The 19,682-nt window shown below is 42.2% G+C and overlaps 1 protein-coding gene across 1 annotated transcript; it reads left to right on the top strand.

Annotated features, from left to right (window-relative positions):
* The first annotated feature begins 16 nt into the window (after nucleotides 1-16).
* Nucleotides 17-19,007, top strand: MINPP1 (multiple inositol-polyphosphate phosphatase 1). The gene is made up of 5 exons (XM_082054570.1): nucleotides 17-586; nucleotides 987-1,175; nucleotides 2,085-2,182; nucleotides 3,514-3,647; nucleotides 15,586-19,007. The coding sequence occupies exons 1-5, from the start codon at nucleotides 25-27 to the stop codon at nucleotides 15,983-15,985; spliced, it is 1,383 nt and encodes a 460-aa protein (XP_081910696.1). The 5' UTR covers nucleotides 17-24; the 3' UTR covers nucleotides 15,986-19,007.
* The last annotated feature ends 675 nt before the right edge of the window (nucleotides 19,008-19,682 follow it).

The following is a 19,682-nucleotide window of genomic DNA, read 5'->3' as shown; positions in this document are numbered from 1 at the left end:
TGCGGGAGCCCCGCAATTGCCGCCATGGCGCCGCACCGGGGAGCAGCGGCCCCGTTTTCCTCCGCCGCCCTCCTTCTCCTGTCGCTGCTGCTGGCGGTGGCGAGCGCGGGCTTGAGCAGCTACTTCGGCACTAAGTCCCGCTACGAGGAGGTGAACCCGTACCTGGTGCAGGACCCGCTGTCGCTGGGTCCCACGGCGGCCGGGTCGCGGCTGCCCCCCGCCTGCGCCCCGCTGCAGCTCCGCGCCGTGCTCCGCCACGGCACCCGCTACCCCACGGCCGGGCAGATCCGCCGCCTGGGCGACCTCCATGCCCGGCTCCTCCGCCGCCCCGCCGCCGCAGCCTGCCCCGCCGCCGCCGCCCTGGCCGCCTGGCAGATGTGGTACGAGGAGAGCCTCGACGGGCGGCTGGCGCCGCAGGGCCGGCGTGACATGGAGCACCTGGCCCGCCGCTTGGCCGCCCGCTTTCCCGCCCTCTTCGCCGCCCGCCGCCGCCTGGTGCTGGCCAGCAGCTCCAAGCACCGCTGCCTGCAGAGCAGTGCCGCCTTCCGCCGCGGGCTCGGGCCTTCCCTCAGCCTCGGCGGCGACGGTAAGCCCGGCGCTCCCCCCGCCGCTTCGCTGAGGGGGCGCTCCCCGCGCCCTCCCTGAGGCGACTCCCCCGCCGCCCTCCCTCAGGGGCTGCCCCGACATTTCCCTGAGGGGGCTCTCCCGCCGCCCTCCCTGAGGGGGCTGCGAGGATTCCGCGCCCTCCCGAGGAGATCCTACACCCTCTATGAAGGGTTGGGGGGCCCGCACACCCTCCCCGCTGCCCCGAGGCTGAAGGGAAGCCATGAGCCCACTCCCATGTCCCCCATCCCCAGGCTGAGGGGCACCCTGCAGGGACCCCCTTAGGGACACCGCTGTGGTGGGGAAGCTGTCCCCGGCAGAGAGATCCTGGGGACAGCGGCGCTTCCCCTGGCTGCGTCTCTGAGGCCCACATTTGCTTTCAGAGGTGGAGGTCCAAGTTAACGACGCCTTGATGCGGTTTTTCGATTACTGCGCCAAGTTTGTAGCCTTGGTGGAAGAGAACGACGCGGCGATGTGCCAGGTGACAGCCTTCAAAGAGGGGCCGGAGATGAGGAAAGTCTTGGAGAAGGTGGCGAGTGCCTTGTGTTTGCCGGTGGAGGAGCTGAACGCAGGTAATGAATGCCTAATACAGGTGGCTTCAGCTCCAAGTCTGCTTGAGAACAACTGCTGAGACACCCTGTAGTTATGCAGAGTAGGTAATTTAAATACGATGTAAATCGGAGATGGAGTCTCTAATTTAATGCGTGAGGCTGGAAATATGTGTTGGTGTTGCAGTAACGAATGCTTGTTAGTCAGTGGTCAGAAGAAAAACATGTCTGAAAATATCTTTCCTGCGGATGAAATCAACTTTACCTTTGTTTGGAGGGATACAAGCGTGTTATTCTTTTAATTCTGCGTTAGTGAGCAGATGTAGCTTTTGTAAAAACTGTTACAATTCAAATGCACAAATAACGTCAGGAAAAGGTGGACCTGTATGTCCGTGTTGTAACTTCACTTGTCCTGAAGAGAAGTGCCAGGTTTCCCTGTGTGGTCAAGTGGTGGGAGAGCCTCTAAAATAGGAGCTGCTGTCATTTCCAGCATGTCCCTGAAGCTGCAATCCCAAAGTTGCAGCGTGATGCTGTTCAAACTGCTACCAGCGTGGAGGATTAGCGATGGCTGTCACGGACTGCTCTGTGTGGAACAGACACATCTTCCTTGTGCTGGCTGCTTTGTAGTGATAAGAACACACTATCAATCAACACCTATAGCATGTGCATCAGCAAACATACAGCATTTGATGTGAAATTCTCGTTTCCCACTTGTCATGTGTAAAGCTTGCAATCTGAAATTTGGTTTCTGTGCAATAATTCTGTTGAAAACTGCTTGTTTGGTGATTGGCCTTTGAGCTGGTGATTATTTTCTGGATTACATTGTTTGCGTTGCTAAGTTGTAATTACATTTAATTTTAGAGGAAGTTGAGAGAAAGTTCCCACTTGTGTAGCAATGGTTTATCTTTTGCTTGTTTGGTGGATTTATTGCAGATCTTGTTCAAGTGGCTTTTCTCACCTGCTCATATGAGTTGGCTATAAAAAATGTGACCTCCCCCTGGTGTTCACTCTTCAGTGAAGAAGATGCCAAGGTAGGTTCTAAATGGCGGAGATATTTGAGAAGCCTTCAGAAGACGCTTTAGTGTTCAAATGTAACTCTTTGCACACTCAGAAGTTGTAAGTTGTGTGGCCCTTATTCTTCAGTCTAATGAAGCACTTTGGTCTTCCAAAGAGCTCTGCATTAACCAAGCAGTGAGACTGAAATACCCTTTTTCATTCAGACTTAAACACTGCTGCAGTCTTGGTTTGTCCTCATTAAAACGGTTGTGCTTAATGTTTATGTGCTTTTATTTCTGTAACATCAGAAATATTCTGCACAGCTTTGCTTTGTATATGATAGTCAAATGATAAAATGCCTTGATGCCAAAGGACATAAAATGAGGTCTTCTAGGTCCTCTAAAACTCTTTTGATACAGTTTTGGGGACTGTCAGATCTCTAAACTTACTGCCTGTTAATAAGGCTAGTAGATTCCAGATAAATGAGACTTGTGGTGTTTCCTCTTGCAAAAAGTGCCTGACGTACCCTTTGTACTTCATATAGGAGGTGGCTGTCTCTCAGATCCAGTGTGCCACTCAGAAAGGAAATTTTGATAGTATAGATGCATGAAAATGCTGACTCAGCTACAGTGAAATTAATGAAAAAAAGCACTTTTAATGCTAGCAATTGTAAGAAATTGAGAGGATAACACGTTACGTAAATCCAAGGCACAGTTCTGTCTTTTTGAGATGTGTGCACATCTCTAGAGTGTATAAATAAACTCAATTGAAGGAATGCGGTTGCTTCTGCCTGAAGAATGATTAACTAAGCTAAAGGTCTTTGACTTTCATAAGGCAAAACCAGAAATGCTAAAAAAAGCTGTGGATAGTGATTTTCTTGTTGTGTGCATTACCTAACGGGTACGAGGTGCAGGTAGCAGCATGTAGGTTCACAGCAGACTGGTTGTTTTAACACTGCATAGCCAAGCTGCAGGGTGTTATTAAAGCTAAAACTTGGTGTGCTCGAAGAGGAGGTTGGGATATTGTGGGAGAGAGTCCCCTGGAGTTGTATTAAATTTGTAGTAAACCACTTTAGGGCTCAAAGCCCTGTGCTGAAAGTTACTGGAGTCTGGGAAAGAATGGCTTCTCTTTTCCTTAGGCGTGATCAGAGACAAGATGCTGAATTTGGTGGCTCTTTAGTCTGATCTGTTGTGTCCGGTTTTACACTGGAACATTTTCAGCTGGAGCCTTGATGTTTGACCCAGAAGAAAAAAGCAACCTGCAAACAATTGTTGATTTTTTTCTGTAGTGTGTGGTAGCTCCAAGTTGTGAGGTTTTTATTTTCCCTTAGTGCAATAATAAAAACTTGAGAACTCTTTAACTTCAGGTGCTGGAATACCTGAACGACCTGAAGCAATACTGGAAGAGAGGATATGGCTATGACATCAACAGTCGCTCCAGCTGCATTTTATTCCAAGATATCTTTGAGCATTTGGATGAAGCAGTGGAAGAGAGCAAAAGGTAAATAAAAAGGCTTTTGTGCTTTGGCTGCAAACTTTCCGTGGTCAATCCTGAGTTGGATTTAATGTGAGTAGAAGTTGAGCACATTCATTCCAAACATAACAATGTTAGAGAGTTTTCATCTAGAAGAATTTTAATGGAGAGGATTCAAGTTTTAATAAAGCAATATTACTGTAAAGAGTATAACTTTTCTTTTTCTTCCACTGATACTCTTGTGCCAGGCTGATGTATTTCTGTCTTTTAACTTGCTGATGCACACAGGCCTTCAAGGGACAGCCAGCTGCTCTGTCTGATAATGGTGTTTTCTTCCCGCACAGTTTGAGAAGAGGCCATTGAGCTGAAACAATGAGATTTTGTCTAAAATGTCTTCGTTAAAAATAATTTATGGCGAAAATGGAAGACTGTGGGTTGAAAGCATCCCCCTGATACTTTCTGTGATCTGGTTACTTAAGCACTTCAGTGCGGCAATCTTTCTTTCTGCATGTGCTTGGTCTGAGTCTCTTGTGTTGTTAAAGCTTTCTGTTGGGAAATGAAATGTAATTACGGAAAAGTAATTATTATAGATCAACCCAAACGGTGATCCTAGACCAGATCTTGCAGGATCCAAGAGGCTGGAGCTGTAACAGCATAGGAGCAAACCAGCCTTGTAGAAAGCCTGATTTGTTTTAAGTAGGGAAGGGCAGGCTTTACATGATATATTTGGTGCCCTGTAACAACAGGAGAAAGGCGCTTCTGTTCTGAAGTTGTCGTAAAAGCCTTGATTTGTTGTGTGAATCTGAGGTCAGTGGTTCAGCCAGCCGGTCCGAGAACTCTGCCTAGGATATCTAGTTTCACATCCTTATTCTTTTACAGCAAAGCTGTGGTTTGAGAGCAGCACGGCAGCTGTAGGAAGCTATTAGGCCTTACAGTTAACTGTTAGTAGACTTGAAGATATAATAACCGGGTGTCTTCAAAGGATGATGGTCTCATAAAGTGGTTTGTCTTCTAAACCTAAAGTGGTTTGTCTTCATCTGTCGCCGTGGTTTGACATCAGTGATTTTGTGTCAGTGGCAGAACAGCAGCAGTGGTAACGCATCTGTGGAGCTGCACAGTCCTCAAAACTGTCTCGTAGTGTCAGGGATGTCGCTATCCTTATGCTGCCTGAAAAATTAGAGATGAGATGCCTGTGCTATTTTTGTGTATTGTTTACTCCTCAGAGCTGGTATCAGTCAGCAGTCAGGATTCAGTATCTGGTGTTGATCTTGTCTCGTGTGAATTGGTGTGGTGGGGAGAAGCAAAATAGGAGTGAAACTGGGATCTGTTGTGGCACGGAGAAAGCAAAGGCTTCAGTTACAGGTCAGGATGTTTGTGTCACACAGTTAACTGCATTTGCTTTCATGTACTGGTAATCTATTATTTTTTTGAGAGCTCCTTTAGGCTTAAGTACAGAGCGTTCATATGAGAATTAGTTTACAACTTGTGTGCATGTTTTTCAGCGAAACTGAAGAATTATAAATTCATAATTTAGTGATCAGTCACATTAATGAATTATCTTAGCAGATAAGTGCGGAAATGTTTATAAAAGTACACAAAATCAAGGATATGATTGTAGGGTTATATAAATATTGTGCCATTAACTACTTGATAGAAACCACTTTATAAGTAACTTATAACTAACCAATTCAGCTTTAGTGTTGATACATAAATGTTGGTTACATGTGGTGGGTGTTCTTGTGTTCCTAGCATCCTTGGGACTTTATTTCTATATTCAGTATATTAAAACAGATCTAGGTAACACCCAGCAGAATGGTATTAATTGCTTTTATATTTCAGAAACAAAAGCATAACTCATGGATATTTGAGGCTGTATGTATGTGTGGGGTTTTTCTTTTTTACTTCATAACTTGTTGGAAAACTTTTTTTCTTTCTAGTTGGCAGAGAGCAATTAGAAGGAGCATTCAGGTTTTGGGTTGGAGGAACAATCCACAAAGTTGATTATAGCAGAGAAGACAGGAAAGAAGTTTTGCTCCTTTAAAAGTTTGCTGACTCTTGGCTATTAACAGTAGTAGAAGAACTGTAGTAATTCAGTTGAAGCATGGTTCTCAAATGCTCATCTGGCTTTTTTGCTGGGGCCTTTCTGAATCTTACCTATGCCACGTACCAGCCAGCACAAAGGAGGCAACTCTGTTCACTTTGGGTTAAAACTTGGCAGTTTGAAAACATGGAATAAGTTTGGCTTTGGGCAGGAGTTGCTGTGAATGAAGGATGGGTGGATGGTGATAGTGACCCCTCTCCAGCCACGCGACTTAGGAAATTGTGCTGTCAAATGATCACTGTGGCGTCTGGAAATCCAAGGCTTGTGTGGGAGTGGGTGATACCTCTTGTTTTGGTCGTGGTGGAGTCAAAGCAGTGGTTCATGCCCTTTAAATAAACTTCTTTACTGCATCTTTTCTTCAGCCTGCTAGAGAGCTAAATGACAAATCCATCAGGGCATGGGCCATTAACACCCAAGTGTGACCAGGTTGACAAGCAAGCTGCTGTGATTGTTGCATGCTGTGTCTGTCTCTGTGAACAGAAAAAGAAAGAATTGGGAATGAGAAGACCAGGGAGAAATGCAGGTTAAGAAAAACAGACAAGCAAGACCCTTAACACCCCGCTGTCCTTCTGAAATCTGAAAAATACCTTCTAAATGCAGCTTGTCTTGTGTAAGGAGAGTGATCAGATTTGTTTCCTTTTAGTGTAATCTACTCTTTTAACAGTTGCAGCCTTTCAGTCTTTAAATTATACACAATAATTGCAGCTGTATGTCTTGACTGTGTATAAAATACCCCTCTAAGTTTAATAATAATTAAAAAAAAAGCTACAGTTGACAAAATCAATATCTATACTTTTGCTTTATTGAGAACTAGATCAAGAATCACTTAATTACAAGGTGGAGCAGGCTCCGTGGGGAAGAGCACTAAAGGAGCGAGGTAACTTCATCCTGTTTTTCAGCTTTGGCTGCAGAAGTTTGGTTGCAGTCTCTGGGGCTCTCATGTTGTGCGGCCACCACGGAGGGAAGCAGGTGGGGAGTTCATGCTTGTGTTTAAGGATCTTGCAAAATTCAAACCTGAGGGGGTGTTCTGTTTAGTCCGCATCATCCTAAAGGGGAGCTGAAAGCTTCTGAAATGCGTTGCCTTGCATAGAATGAGCGTGTCACTCCATCCCATGACATGAGGTGGCAGTCTTAAAACACCCAAGACTTGAGTATAATCTGCATCGGGTAAACTGGTGCATTAAGAATACGTGGAAATCTGCTGCCACCGATGTATTGGAACAGCTTGTGTAGCTTGTGTTCTGGAGAGCAGAGGCGCAAGTAGTGCTTTTTCATCTAGGGAAGGAGACTTATCCTGAATCCCGTGGCAATTTGAGAGTACAGATGCAAACAAGAAACCGGACAAATAGAAAATATCTGCCTGTGTTAATAATGTTAGAAAATGCTTGTGCGTATGTGTGTGCATGAGTGTCTTTTTTTAAGGATTTTGTGCAACTGCAAGGCAACAGGTTGAATACTTTTGCAGCAGTTCATTTCTCAGAAAAGGAACCTTTGTGATGCAGAAAATTCTTTTAGTGCATCATTGTTTCAATTTAGTTATGTTTAACATTGATTTGTAACTGGCTGTTTGCTTTAAAAAATTAAGAAAAAAAAAAAATAATTCCAGAGCGTTATCTTTGCTCCAAGTTCTCTCTTCTTCCTGGAAAGCCTGGATTGGGCTATCCAAAAGCAGAAAGGGAAATGTTTCTGTTCCAGCAAGAGGCTGTGAATCTGGATTATCTGTTCTGCTCCAGGCTTGGCAGTGGAGAACAGTGTTGGCAATGCTGCATTTTTGTAGATACTTGAAGTATTTATACTCAGTAGCTTTTCCTGTTCTCGTTGCCAGTTACAGCTGAATTCAAAAGAGAAACCTTGCTTTTTTTGTAACCCTGTTTCTTCCACGAAGGGATTCTTGACTTTGCAATTTGATTCCTCAAGGAACTCGGTTGCCTTATTAGTTGCCTTGTTAAAGTTCATGTTTCTTTTTTTCTGGAGAAAATATCTTATGCAGATTAGTCTATCCCTAAAAAAATTATAAAGGTAGCAAAGGATACCTATTGCTAATTAGTCCCACCTTTAATTTGCTGTGCAGAAGTTTCAGCCATTTTTAGGATCTTTCATCATATGAATTCCAATAGAATTCTTGGTTTAAACGAGTCTCTGCTCTGAAAGAGTTTTTCACTATTTGGTTTCTTTTGTCAGCTGTCACCATCCAGGCAGCTGGTGGAAAGGTGTTGGAATTCAGGGACTTGGATCTGATGTTGCATTTATCGGTAGTTGTAGTAGTGACTGCCTACTGTTAGCAAACATATGTGTGGACCCAATTCTTCTGCACTCTCAGTGGCAATGAAGCATAAATGTCTAATAAAGGTTAATTTTTCAGTAGAAAGCGTCTGCTCCTTGAGACCTTAACCACAGTTGGAGTGGGTCTGTCAGGCCCACGTTCCTCCATACCTGTACGGAAATGGCATGGTCACCCTTCTAGGGAGAGGTTTGGGGATCAGGACTCTTTTCCATACAGATTTTCTTAATTACCAAATCCAAAATAATTACATCACAAGGTTTGAATATAAAATGAAGTCAGATGATTTGTTGTACTGAAGTGGCACACTTGGGCAGTTATCTTAGTCCATAAAGCACTTTATTTTTGTGAAGACATAAGAATTGCATTTTTCCCAAGTCTTCCTGCTACGGACAGGAATTAACAGAGTCAGGCTGTGCAACTATGGGGCAAAGCAGCTAATGCTTTTCAGGTTTGTGTGAAACGCCCACATGAGCCTTACATCTGTGGTCTTGATGTGCTGTTCTGCCAACAGGAGCTGTGTGTGTTGATGAGAAATCCGTGCATTACGGTAGTTAGTGCAAAACAAAGCTGTTTTATCTTATAAAAGTAACAGCTACACACTTGGGCAGAGGTTGATTTGCAGATTGGCTGTGGCACACTTTAAGGATATCAACCATTCATTAAAATTGTTTTATAATTTTTGTTCTAGCTTCAGATATTTAACAAGTCTGCCTTTTTTGCTTGTGAAAGAGAATACGAAATACCCGTTATTACATGTATTGTCCAAATGGTTTGCCATAAGGCTCTGAGAGGTATGCTTTGTGTAGCCATCTCGATACTTAAAGGATGTGGCTAGTGGTTGAAAATACTAATCTAGGTGCACATACACATTGCAAAATATTTGGTGGTTTCCTCTGGGAGTAAGCAGGTTCAAGGTATTGAAAAAAACAGAAGACTTAATTGAATGTGGGCATAGTTCAAGATCAAGGTAATCTTTGTATTTACACCAGGCTAAGCCAGAAGGTAAACACTCCATTTGCCAATTTATTGGTAACTTTTATTGTCTCATTTAATTTGCTTGCGTCTTTTCAGGTCCGTTCACAACAGAATTGATAACCTTTCTGTAGTTTTTTACTGCTGTGCCCTAATCACTCCTTTCAAAACTGACTCAGTACAAATTAATTAAATATATGATCCAAAACCAATTAGCTGTTCAAAACTATCACTTTATAGTATGTACAAAGGGAACAGAGCAAAAAGCTTCCACGTATGCAGTAGAAATGATATAATCGAATTTTAAAAAATCCCCTTTTGCTTGGATCTGAATTGTTTGGTCATTTCAGGGGTGTCCCCACTGCGTCCTCTGGCTCTTTGGGGTACTGGGAGAGCCGGCGATGAAAGCCGCAGGGGTAGGTGCTTGTCACTTCATCTGCTAATTACATAGTGATATATAATTTACACTAAAGTCAAGCAATTTTTATCTTTTATCTTATATCTTCAGAGAGGAGAACAGGTGTGTGCATGTGTTATGCAAACTGATTCCTGGAATAGATGCTCATGTAGTAACAGAACAACGTGCCAGCTGTTTACATCACACCGTTTACATCAATACACCTGACAAATGTGCAGGTCTTGACTTAGTTTCCAGAAAATAAGAGGTTTGCTAATGAATTGTAAATGTCTCAGCAGCTTTTTGTTATACTGTATGGTTGGTATTGATAGCTCAGTTTTTCGAAGGTGGGGCTTCTGACATGATTAAATAGTGCTTTTGGGGAAACCAGGTAGAGGTGGGAAGTTCTCCATGGGTCTTTGTTGCACATTCAGCAGCATCTGTGTTTCTGAAGCGTGTGTGTTTGCTGACAGCTCTCAGATACCTCAGTCCAGGGACCTCCCCAGGGAATGTGTCTTTTTATCTCTCTCCCTAGAACTACGTGTTTGCAGTGTTACTTGTGCCTTTCAAACCTCCTAGAATGTACTTAATCTCATGTTAATTGCCTAATACTTGCTTGCGCAGGATTGCTCTGAAATGGTATCTCAGCAACTTTATTATAGAGTCATATCCTTTTATCTGAGGAACTAAAAACCCAGGCAGAACAATACCTAGGCAGCCAGCACGCAAATGGACTGATTGAACCAGTATCCACCTTCGCCAAGAAGGGTTTCACAAGTGGCCTGACCCTCTTGATTTGGTCGTGGCTTGTTGTGATGGTCCAACATTGAGCATCTGCAGGATACTGCTGTGGTGATGCATTTTGCATTTAGTCCTTGAGGTCCGTAGGAACCTGAGAGGTGGGACCATTCAGAAAAGAGCCTTTGAAAGTGCAGAATCTCTGAAGTGAAATGCAGTGAAGCCCCGTTAGCTTTGGATGATTAACTCTTGCGGGACTAGATAGGAGTTTTTGCCCATTAATCAAGGACTTAAATGAGTTTTGCTTAGTCTTGTCAGCTTTTCAAGTTTGTCTTTGCTGTGAGTGAGCTCACGTATGTCCTTGTTGGAAAAGAAGGAAATTTTTATCTTGCCTCTATTTGTGGTGCCATTTTCTTGCGTGGATATTGGCTCTGGAAATGAATGAGTTCAGCTGTCTTCTGTTTTACTATTTCAGGTGGAAGTTTGGACATACGATTTTTTCCAGAAATAAATCATGGGGGCAGGTGAGAGAGATGGAGAATTCATCTCATAGCTGAAAATAGAGAGTTTTATCTTGGCTTTTTTATTGGGGAGAAAAAAGGGCCAAATGTAGCCTAAGCCTGCTTGTTTAACAGTTGTTAAAACTTGCTGTCTTTAACATTGTTGGAGGGAGTTTTACATTAGGTTTGAAGATTGACTAGTTAAGCATTGCTTTAGAAAATGTTCTTTCTTACCCTGCTGTTTCTAGCTGAAAATCACACTAGTGCTTAGAAAATAAACTTTGGTTAAAAGAAAGTTCATTTCTTCCATATCTAGGGTGAGGTATGAGTAGTCCTAGAGGAGTAGGAATGGTCTATAGTTGAGAATGGGTGAGTTTTATGTTAAACCTGAGTCTGCCAAGATGTAGGAGAGCTAGAATTTGCCTGAATGATAAATCTAACATCCGTGCTTCTCCATGGTGCCTTTTTTTTTTCCATGGTGAGACTTAGCTTTCAGGGTTGTGCTGATGAATTGTTGAGTAACTTCTTCATTTTCAGCTGTGGTCAGATGTCCTTTGTGGGTTATGGTGCGGGTGATTCAGCAGCTGAAGTTGACACATCTCTTTGATGAACCCTGCTCGTCTTTTGCCCGATGACAGCCACTTCTGCTCATTTGGAAGTGCCTCATCAAATGAGTATTAAACCAATCACCAGCAATTGCTTTCAGACAAGCTCTTAATATATTATGGCAAAGTTTTATGCATGGTTTCTGCATCTCCCTTTAAAATTGGCAATGAATTTTTTAATTTCTTTCCTACTGATCAGTGTGATTTCCCCAAGTCATTTACTACTAAGTAAAAGGGAGGAAAAAAGTTGATTGAAATATCATTAGTACTTGCCAGAGTACGATGTTGAGAACTTTGTCTGATGCTTCCACGTGATACTGAGTCATTAATTGATTGTAGAGACGACCAAGTGTGGAAACCTCAGGCCTCCTATTTAATATTTTATTAGCCTGTGCTGCTGTTTTGGACTTATCAGTGTTTAGGTGATTGTGCTGTGCACTCCTGTCTTTATCAGAAACGTAGGGGCAGTAGTAACCTTTGCCTGTGCACATGCTCTAAACAGGCAATATTTCATGATCTTCCCATAAGTAAACACATTACTATTGCTGTTTTAACCTTGATGGTTATTTTTATTGTTAGTAGCTGATATGAAACCACAGCTGAGCTGGAGTCATGACACCAGAGACTGAACAGGGAGTGCTTGAGTCTTAGAAATTAGGTATCCCGCTCTGGTGAGAAACCAAGTGTACTGTGTTACAAAGGCTAATGAAAATTTAGGATTGTATGGTATGAGGAAACAGTTTTAATCCCCGTTAAAATAATCCTGTGGGATAGCTGAGCATGGGAGAGGATTGTTTTGTCACCCAAGGTTGTTCGACCTGTCAGCATGAGGATTTCATGAGACTAATGCAGGGGAAGTAAAAACCCAAGTTACAGTGAGAATGAACAGCTTGTTTATTCCTTCTTTTGTCTTCATGAGATTTTCCTTCCTTGTTCTTTAAAACTTCTGTGTGTGTATATGCTATAATTTGTTTCCTGTTCTAGAAACGTGTCTCTTTTTTTTTAATGTAGGAAGTTAACCACATTTTTTGGTGCTTTATGTGCATTTCAAAATTCCTGCTAGCATCAGCTGGAAAGTAGAGCCAAGCCTTGCTTAAAGCCAGCACTGATAGCCAGAATGCTACTTTTTTTTTGTTCTTAGCAGATCTGAAACTTTTTTTGGGGGGGAGTGGGATAGATGCATGAAATCTACTCCCTGTGGAGTGCATAATGCCTATATAACACTTGTTTTGGAGACTTTAGCAGCATATTTTTATTTGTAGCTTCCTTGTTCAGTAAACTATAAAATACAGACCACCAGGTTAGGTAGCAGGTGTGTGGATAAGCAGGTGCAGCTGGGACAAGGGGTTGCTAGAGCTGGGTGATCCAGTTCTGAAAGAACTGTAGTGAAATAGCTGAAATAACAGCTGGTGTGTGTTGGTTTCAGCCAAGCAGCTTGTGGGGACTGGCAGGTGTGATGATTTAAAAACACATAATGAAATAAAAGAAAAATGGGAAAAGCAGCTCTAAGAGAATCAGAATTATAGGCCAGTGTAGTGGATATAACGATTGACACTAGCATTGATACACACCTTGATGAATATGATGTGCCAGGATCGTGTCAGAATGGCTCTTTGAAAGAAAAATAAATGTCTTGGAGCTCGTGGGAAGGATCAGCAAGCGTACAAATAGGGTCATCTGGGAGACACAGTCATGATTTCCAAACACCTTTCAACAGGTTTCCTTATCAAAAGAAATCAAGCAGCCAAGGTTAAGGGAGAAGGTTCTTACATGGATAAAAAGTGAATAAAAATACAAGAAATGGAGAGTAGGAATAGCTGCTAGTTTCTCCTAGCAGAGGCAGGTCACTAGAGGAGATGGATCTGCAAAGATCTGAGCTATTTGCGTGTTGTAAATGACCGGGGAAAAAGAGGCGAGAATTAGTACTGCAAATGCAGCACTTTATTCAATGTAAGTAAGATAAATTGTTTCTACTAGGGGGATTGTAAAAGGACCTTGTGAGACTAACTGCGCTTGAAAATTGCAGATCTGTGAAGCAATCCACATGGTAAAAATGATCTTATCACCTGTCCGGTAGAGTTTGGGATAATTTACTGCTTAGGAGTTGAGATTTGAAGTGATTGTAGTTGTATGGAAGTGTCTTGAACTTCTTTCAGCTAACTTGAAAAGGTGTTAGATGTGAATTAAGAAAACAGCATCATAGGTGCAGCATAGATTTACCACGTACCCTACTGTCTTGAGTATTTTGCATTTCTCATACTCTGATCTAAAAGGGTATAGCTCATCTGGAAAAACTGTGGCATGACTCAGGTTAAGATTCCTCAACTTGGAAAGAATATTATTGTAAAGTTGCAAGTAGAAAGGACTATATGGTGCATAGCATCTACAAATAGAAAAAAAATTAAGAGCAGTGCGTGAAGTGGTGTAACTCCTTGCCGCAGAATGTTGCGCATCCTAGAAATGTACGTGGGTTTAAGGAGAGATTTGACAGATTGGTGGAGGAAAGATTTGTTGAGAGGTCCTACATTACACAGAAACCATTCTGCAAGAGGGCCTGTAGTAAATGTACACCCCGTGGTGCAACAAAGGCACTGGTGGAAAAGATGTATGTCCTCCATACAGAACCTTTCTGTGGTTTTAATGCTTCTCTTGGACAGGAAACAGAGGCAAGTTTCTGATCTGTTGTTTGTTGTTTTTTGGTTTTTTTTTTTAATAAAAAGTGATGTTTTGCTTATGGGGAGAGGATGGGCATATATGTCTAAAAAGAGCTGCCGGCTCCGGGGAGCAGCTGGTGTGAGGTGTCTGTACCGAGCTGGTCGGCCAGAGCCCATCCTGTCCCTGCTAAACTCCTGCTTATCTGATCAAAGTTTGGATCTCCAGACAAGTCCCCCAGTTAACCATTTTTCAGTTGCTTCAGCTTTAGGTTGCAGTGGAGGCAACGCCTCCTTTTTAGGCCAATCCAGATGTGTTTGATCTGTGGGTGGACTTGACCAGCAGCTGGAGCGTTGCCAAGCGTTGCCTCCTGTCTCATGAACACTAAACATGTATTTACACGTGCTAGGACAAGCGACCCAAGCCAAGTGCCACTTGGAGATTGTCCCAAAAAGCCATCATGATTCTCTGGAACAGATTTTCATCTTGGCTGGTGCTCCCTCATGCAACCAACCAGCTCTCACCTTTCCTTGGGCCGAACAATGTGTAACCTTTTTTCGTACAAACTGTCTTTGGTTTAGGTTTTGTTCGTGGTACGAATCAGTGGCTTAATTTGCTGGCCTGTATGCTGAGGGAGTGTAATCTTCTTTTTGAATAGCTTCTATCCTCAAGAATTGGTAATGACGATAGTCCTGCTTATAATTTGGAATAATAAATTGCAGAGGGACAACTGTTTTTCTCCCAAGACTGGATCGCTGTCTTCAGACAAAACTTTGATAAATGCTGATGTACCTTTCAAACAGCTGAACCGTGTTGTTGGAAAAAAATAAATGGGCAGTATTTTGCTATCAAATGACAATTCTTTTTCTGGAACAATATGCAGTTTAAAAGCATTGGTGGATGTAGAGGTAGGCAGGAAACACTCCCTAAAATCCTGCCCTGGTGGTAGCGTGCCAGGGATGGAATCGCTAATTTGTTCGCTTGTGCAGGCAATTGTGTGCTTGTAATCAGGTCAGAAGGTAACAGGGGTTTACTGTAGTTTCTTTTTGTGCCAATAAGTTTGTACTTAGTTTTAGTCCTGAAAATGACTTGTTGCTTATCGTATATTAAGGCAGTTGGAAAAATTATTTGATCCTCAAATCTGGGAAATTGATGCTGAAAACTTTAAAACTCTCCAGGTTTAAAATTGTGATAATGTAGGGGCTTGTCTTTGCCATACCTTGGATTAATTTAGGCAGAAGCTTATTAAAAAGACTTAAAAATTCTGTGTCATTTGAAGTATTTAGAATAGCTATAGAAAAAGGGTATGTTTGAATAATAAATCATTTGTCTTTGTGAAGCGGATCGTGTTCTGGATTGTCTCACTTAATAGCTCATTGTGCTTTGTCGTTTAGGTATGTTCTGCATCTGCCAGGGAACAACAGAAATAAATTATTGACTTTATATCCTCTTAAACACAGCTCAGCATCCTGGAGAACTACGTTCATGTGGGGAGCCAATACCTTAAATTGGGGTGAAACTGAAGCAGCTTGGATGCTTTGAAAAAAGTCTGTAATATACTCAATTTCCCAGACAGGTTTTTATCGGGCATTGGAGTAAAACAAGTTCAAAGTCTACCTCTTTAAGCCTTTCCTGCTGACAGCTGCGCAATGTGTTGGTATGTTGGTTTTAAAGCACAGGCTCTTGCTGATCCTTTGCACTTTTTTCTTCTTTTAGTTCAAAACCTATTTCTTCACCTTTGATTGTACAAGTTGGACATGCAGAGACACTTCAGCCACTGCTCGCCCTTATGGGTTTCTTCAAAGATGATGAGCCTCTGAAGGCAAACAATTACATCAAGCAAACGCATCGGAAATTTCGCAGTGGCCGGATTGTGCCTTATGCAGCCAACCTGGTTTTTGTGCTTTACCACTGTGATCACGCGAAAACCTCTGACGAAGAGTATCAAGTGCAGATGCTGTTGAATGAACAACCGCTGGTGTTTCTTCACTCGAATGAAACCATCTCTACTTATGCGGACCTCAGGGACTATTACAAGGACATCCTGGAAAACTGCCATTTCAAAGAAGAGTGTGAATTACCAAAAATTAATGTTACTGCTGTTGATGAACTTTGAGGGAATGAGAAGCAGTGGGTCTCCTGCAGATCGACCACAGTTCTGTTCAGTGGACATTGTGGACAAGCACTTTTGATGATTTGCTGCTGCTGTGTTCATTTTTCTAAACTTGCAGGTTCGATGGGTTGTCTTGGTTAGCTCAGTACGCTCTTTATTTATTACATAAGCAGAATTACAGAAACAAATGCTGTAACAGGGATGTTGCCGAGCATTTGTAACAAATACGCCATGCAAGATAAAGCATACCTATACGTTTATATGTATGAATAAGTAATTGAATTGGTCATTCCTCTTATGAATGTGCTGTAGATGGATTTACGAGCTGGGGCAGCTTCTGTTTTATCAAAGCTGCTGGTGGCTGGACTGATTCAGTGTTGCTGTGTGCTGCTTGTTTTGCTAGCTACTGTTTTCCTGTGGCAGGCATGAAATAATTTGAACTTTGAGCTTTTTTACCCGCTTCTCCTGAGCCTCTAGGAGGGAGAAGATACATAGTCCTTCTCCACAGCTTCTGCCGGGACAGCACCACACAAACATGTCTTTCCTGGGCATTTAGAGCCTGAAAAGTCATCGTTGACCAATCCTGCAAGACAAGTTAACCTCCAGGATAGGTAAATTATCTTTAACCCTAAATCCAGGCAAGTTTTGCATTGTAAAAAGGATCTGACCAAGACTTGGCTCTCTTTAAGGCACCAAATGGGTGTCCCTTTCATAGACCTTATACATTTGATGTGCCACCTTGTTCTTAAAATGAAGCTGATTTTAAAGAAATTGATTGCATACACGTGCTGGTGATATTTTATTAAAGCAACTGCACTTAAAGTAGGTTCACTTGCTATTAAAGTCAGAAAGTTAGAGCTCTGCAGTGAGATAGAAAAAAGAAGAATGAAGATAATAGTCCAGAAATATCTGAAATGCAGTAAGTCAGGAAAAATTCCTTCACTGCCCAGAAGAGAACGGCTGCGCTAACAAGTCACGCCGAAGCAAATGATTTATGGTGCTGGTAGCTGTTGAGGAGTGTACTCACACCCTCTAACACGTGTTCAGAGCTCACCCTGTAAAGTGAGGCGTAGTTTGCTGGGGAGGGGATGAAAGGTTGGTATAAGTGATTACCACAGAGTATCAGCTGCGCTATAAACCTTTATATCCACATTTGCTTCAGGTTAACTTATTTTTGCCTCACTGTCAGAACCGGGCATTTAACTGATGCGAAAACAAACCAAAAAAAAAAGGAAAGAGAAAGCCAAATTGGCTCAAAGTTGAGAAGTTAAACAGATTGTAAAATTTATTGTGGTTTTCATTTTTCTTGAGGATTTAGGCTTCTGTCACTTTTTAGTACAGCTGGTACAAAAGTGCTTAAGGTTACATATCTATAAGTCCTGGAACAATTTGAACTGTTGAACTCCAAGTGAAGGGCTCTTTCCTAGGCTGGGGATGAGGTCCAGTTTCATTAGTGCCCCGTTTCTGTGGAGACCATGGTTCTGATCGCTGAAGATACTGATGAAAACTGGTGGATTTTTCAGCATTAACATCCCAGTGCAATATCTGCCTGCGTTAGCTCTGTAGATCTTTTTCTGAAACTGGTAGAATGGTTAGGGAGGAGTATCGAGGCTGGAACAAATGTAGGAATGTAGGTCAGGAGAGTTGTCAGCACCAGCATATGACTTTTACTGCTACCTGCGCTTTGCATGTCTCCTTTTTTCACATGATCCTACCTTGAGACTGAGTCAACTGGTCATAAATTACGAACTTTGTTGCAACATTTGAGAAATGAACCTTTGTTTGAAAGCAGTTAAGTTTGGTAAACAGCAGACGCAATGGTAGAAAATCCATCTTTGAACAAATATTTATTTTCCTGTGAGTCAGCCGTCCTGCGGTGATTCAGGACTCGAACAGCAGGGATGAAAGCCCGCTTGATGGAGGGGAATGGAGGACTTCTGTTCGCCAGCTTGCCGAGACTGCTTCTAAGGCATCCCGTTTAAAAGATAAGCCATTCTTCCTTATGGAGGAGGAGTATGTTGCACTTGACTGCTTTTTTTGTTCATGCGTGAAGTGGAGAAACCACAAAACTTCCTTCTACAGTGAAGCATCATTTTCTTCTGCGTTACCAAGTTGATTTGAGGCTTGAATTCTGTGCAAAAGGCTTCAGAAGCTGTTTCCTATTTTGCCTCGGGGTACAGGTCCATCCCATCTCCAGCATAACATACATCTGTGGCAGCAATTAACAGGAAAGGAAAATGTGCTCATTGGTTTCAGATCTATATGTAGAGGATGCGCTGACTCACTCCTTTGGCAGAATTAGAGGCTGAATGTGGAAACTTTGTACAACTGTAGTGTTTGGACATGTAAATGTTCTAGGCACTTGTTCATGGGACTGATTCTTACCATCAGGGAGGTGATTTCAGGATGACCCTTCTATTTAATAAATGTATACATTTGGTAATATACCAAAAATGAAATGGATCAAAATATTTCCATCAAGTTGGGCGCTAGCTTAGTGACCAACAATGAACAGGCTGCTGCATCTCATGGCACTGTGGATTACCACTTCTGGAAAAGTCCTGACGGAAAAATAAGGTTTTCTCTTCTTCCTTCATGTGGCTCTGGACAAAACGCCTCATCTCAGTCATCTGTTGAGGACTTTGTTTCTAAACTGGAAGCTTTCATAGATGAAAAATACCCACAGTGTTCTTGGATGCTGGCCTTAAATGTGTTTGAAATGCATTTTATTTTGTTAAATGTCTAAAGCTTCACTAATCCATCGGACAAATTCAGTTTTTCCTCCTAGTAAGTACTGCTGCTGTGATTCCGGTTAGCATTGATCTGTCAAATCACTGGATGCAATTCACATTTGTAATAATACGGTACTAACTGGATGAATTTTGAGAACTTGTTCTGGCTTTTTAGTGCTGTGAAATAAAACTGCACACTTTCTTCATCTCTGTTTTATGAGCAGTAATAATGACATCATCTTCAGTATCATGGCTGTGTTCTGCTTCAAAATACATTTGATAGGTTGCTATTACCTGCATTGGTGTCTCTGGTTATTTTAAGTCGGCCAGTTGCTTGGTGATTAATAGAAAATGCCTTAATTAGGTTTTTTACTCTCACGTTTTGAGGTGAGTGGAAATTGCCTCTTGTTTCTAGGAGCCCTGGTTTTAAAAACAGCAACATGACAAAGAAAATGCAAAACGTCTGGAAATGCCCTGCATTTTAAGGTTTGCGCACATATTTTTGTGCATTCCAGAATCTGCTGCAATATTATTTTGCTAAATGTTATCACTCTCAATAAGAGACTGACACTGATTTGTTAAAGAATTAGAAACATGCAGTACTTTCTAACCTGTCATTTCTTGTTGGTATTTAGCATTAGGTCCTTGTTATTGAGCGCCCATTAGCTATGTGATTTAATTCTCTTAAATTTGATGACAAAATTAAGCTTTGCCTGCAGAGTGCTCGTGCGCTGCGGATGCAGCATTTTGAGAGTGTGCTGTGACTGGAATGGCATCATCCTTGGTCAAGGGCTGGTTCTTCATTTTTGGAAGTATTGGTCTGTAAGGCAGTTTGAAATAGAAAACAATTAATGCTGTTTAGTTTAAAACAAACAAACCAGCCCCCAAAATGTATAGTCACAGGAAAATGAGTGCAATGTCTAAAATGAAGATACCAAACGTTCTGGGGGAAGAATACCACCACCATC

Source organism: Streptopelia decaocto, assembly GCF_964273445.1.
Source record: "Streptopelia decaocto genome assembly, chromosome: 5".
Taxonomy (NCBI): domain Eukaryota; kingdom Metazoa; phylum Chordata; class Aves; order Columbiformes; family Columbidae; genus Streptopelia; species Streptopelia decaocto.
Note: the sequence above shows the minus strand (reverse complement) of the source record. Positions and strands in the feature narration are given on the sequence as shown.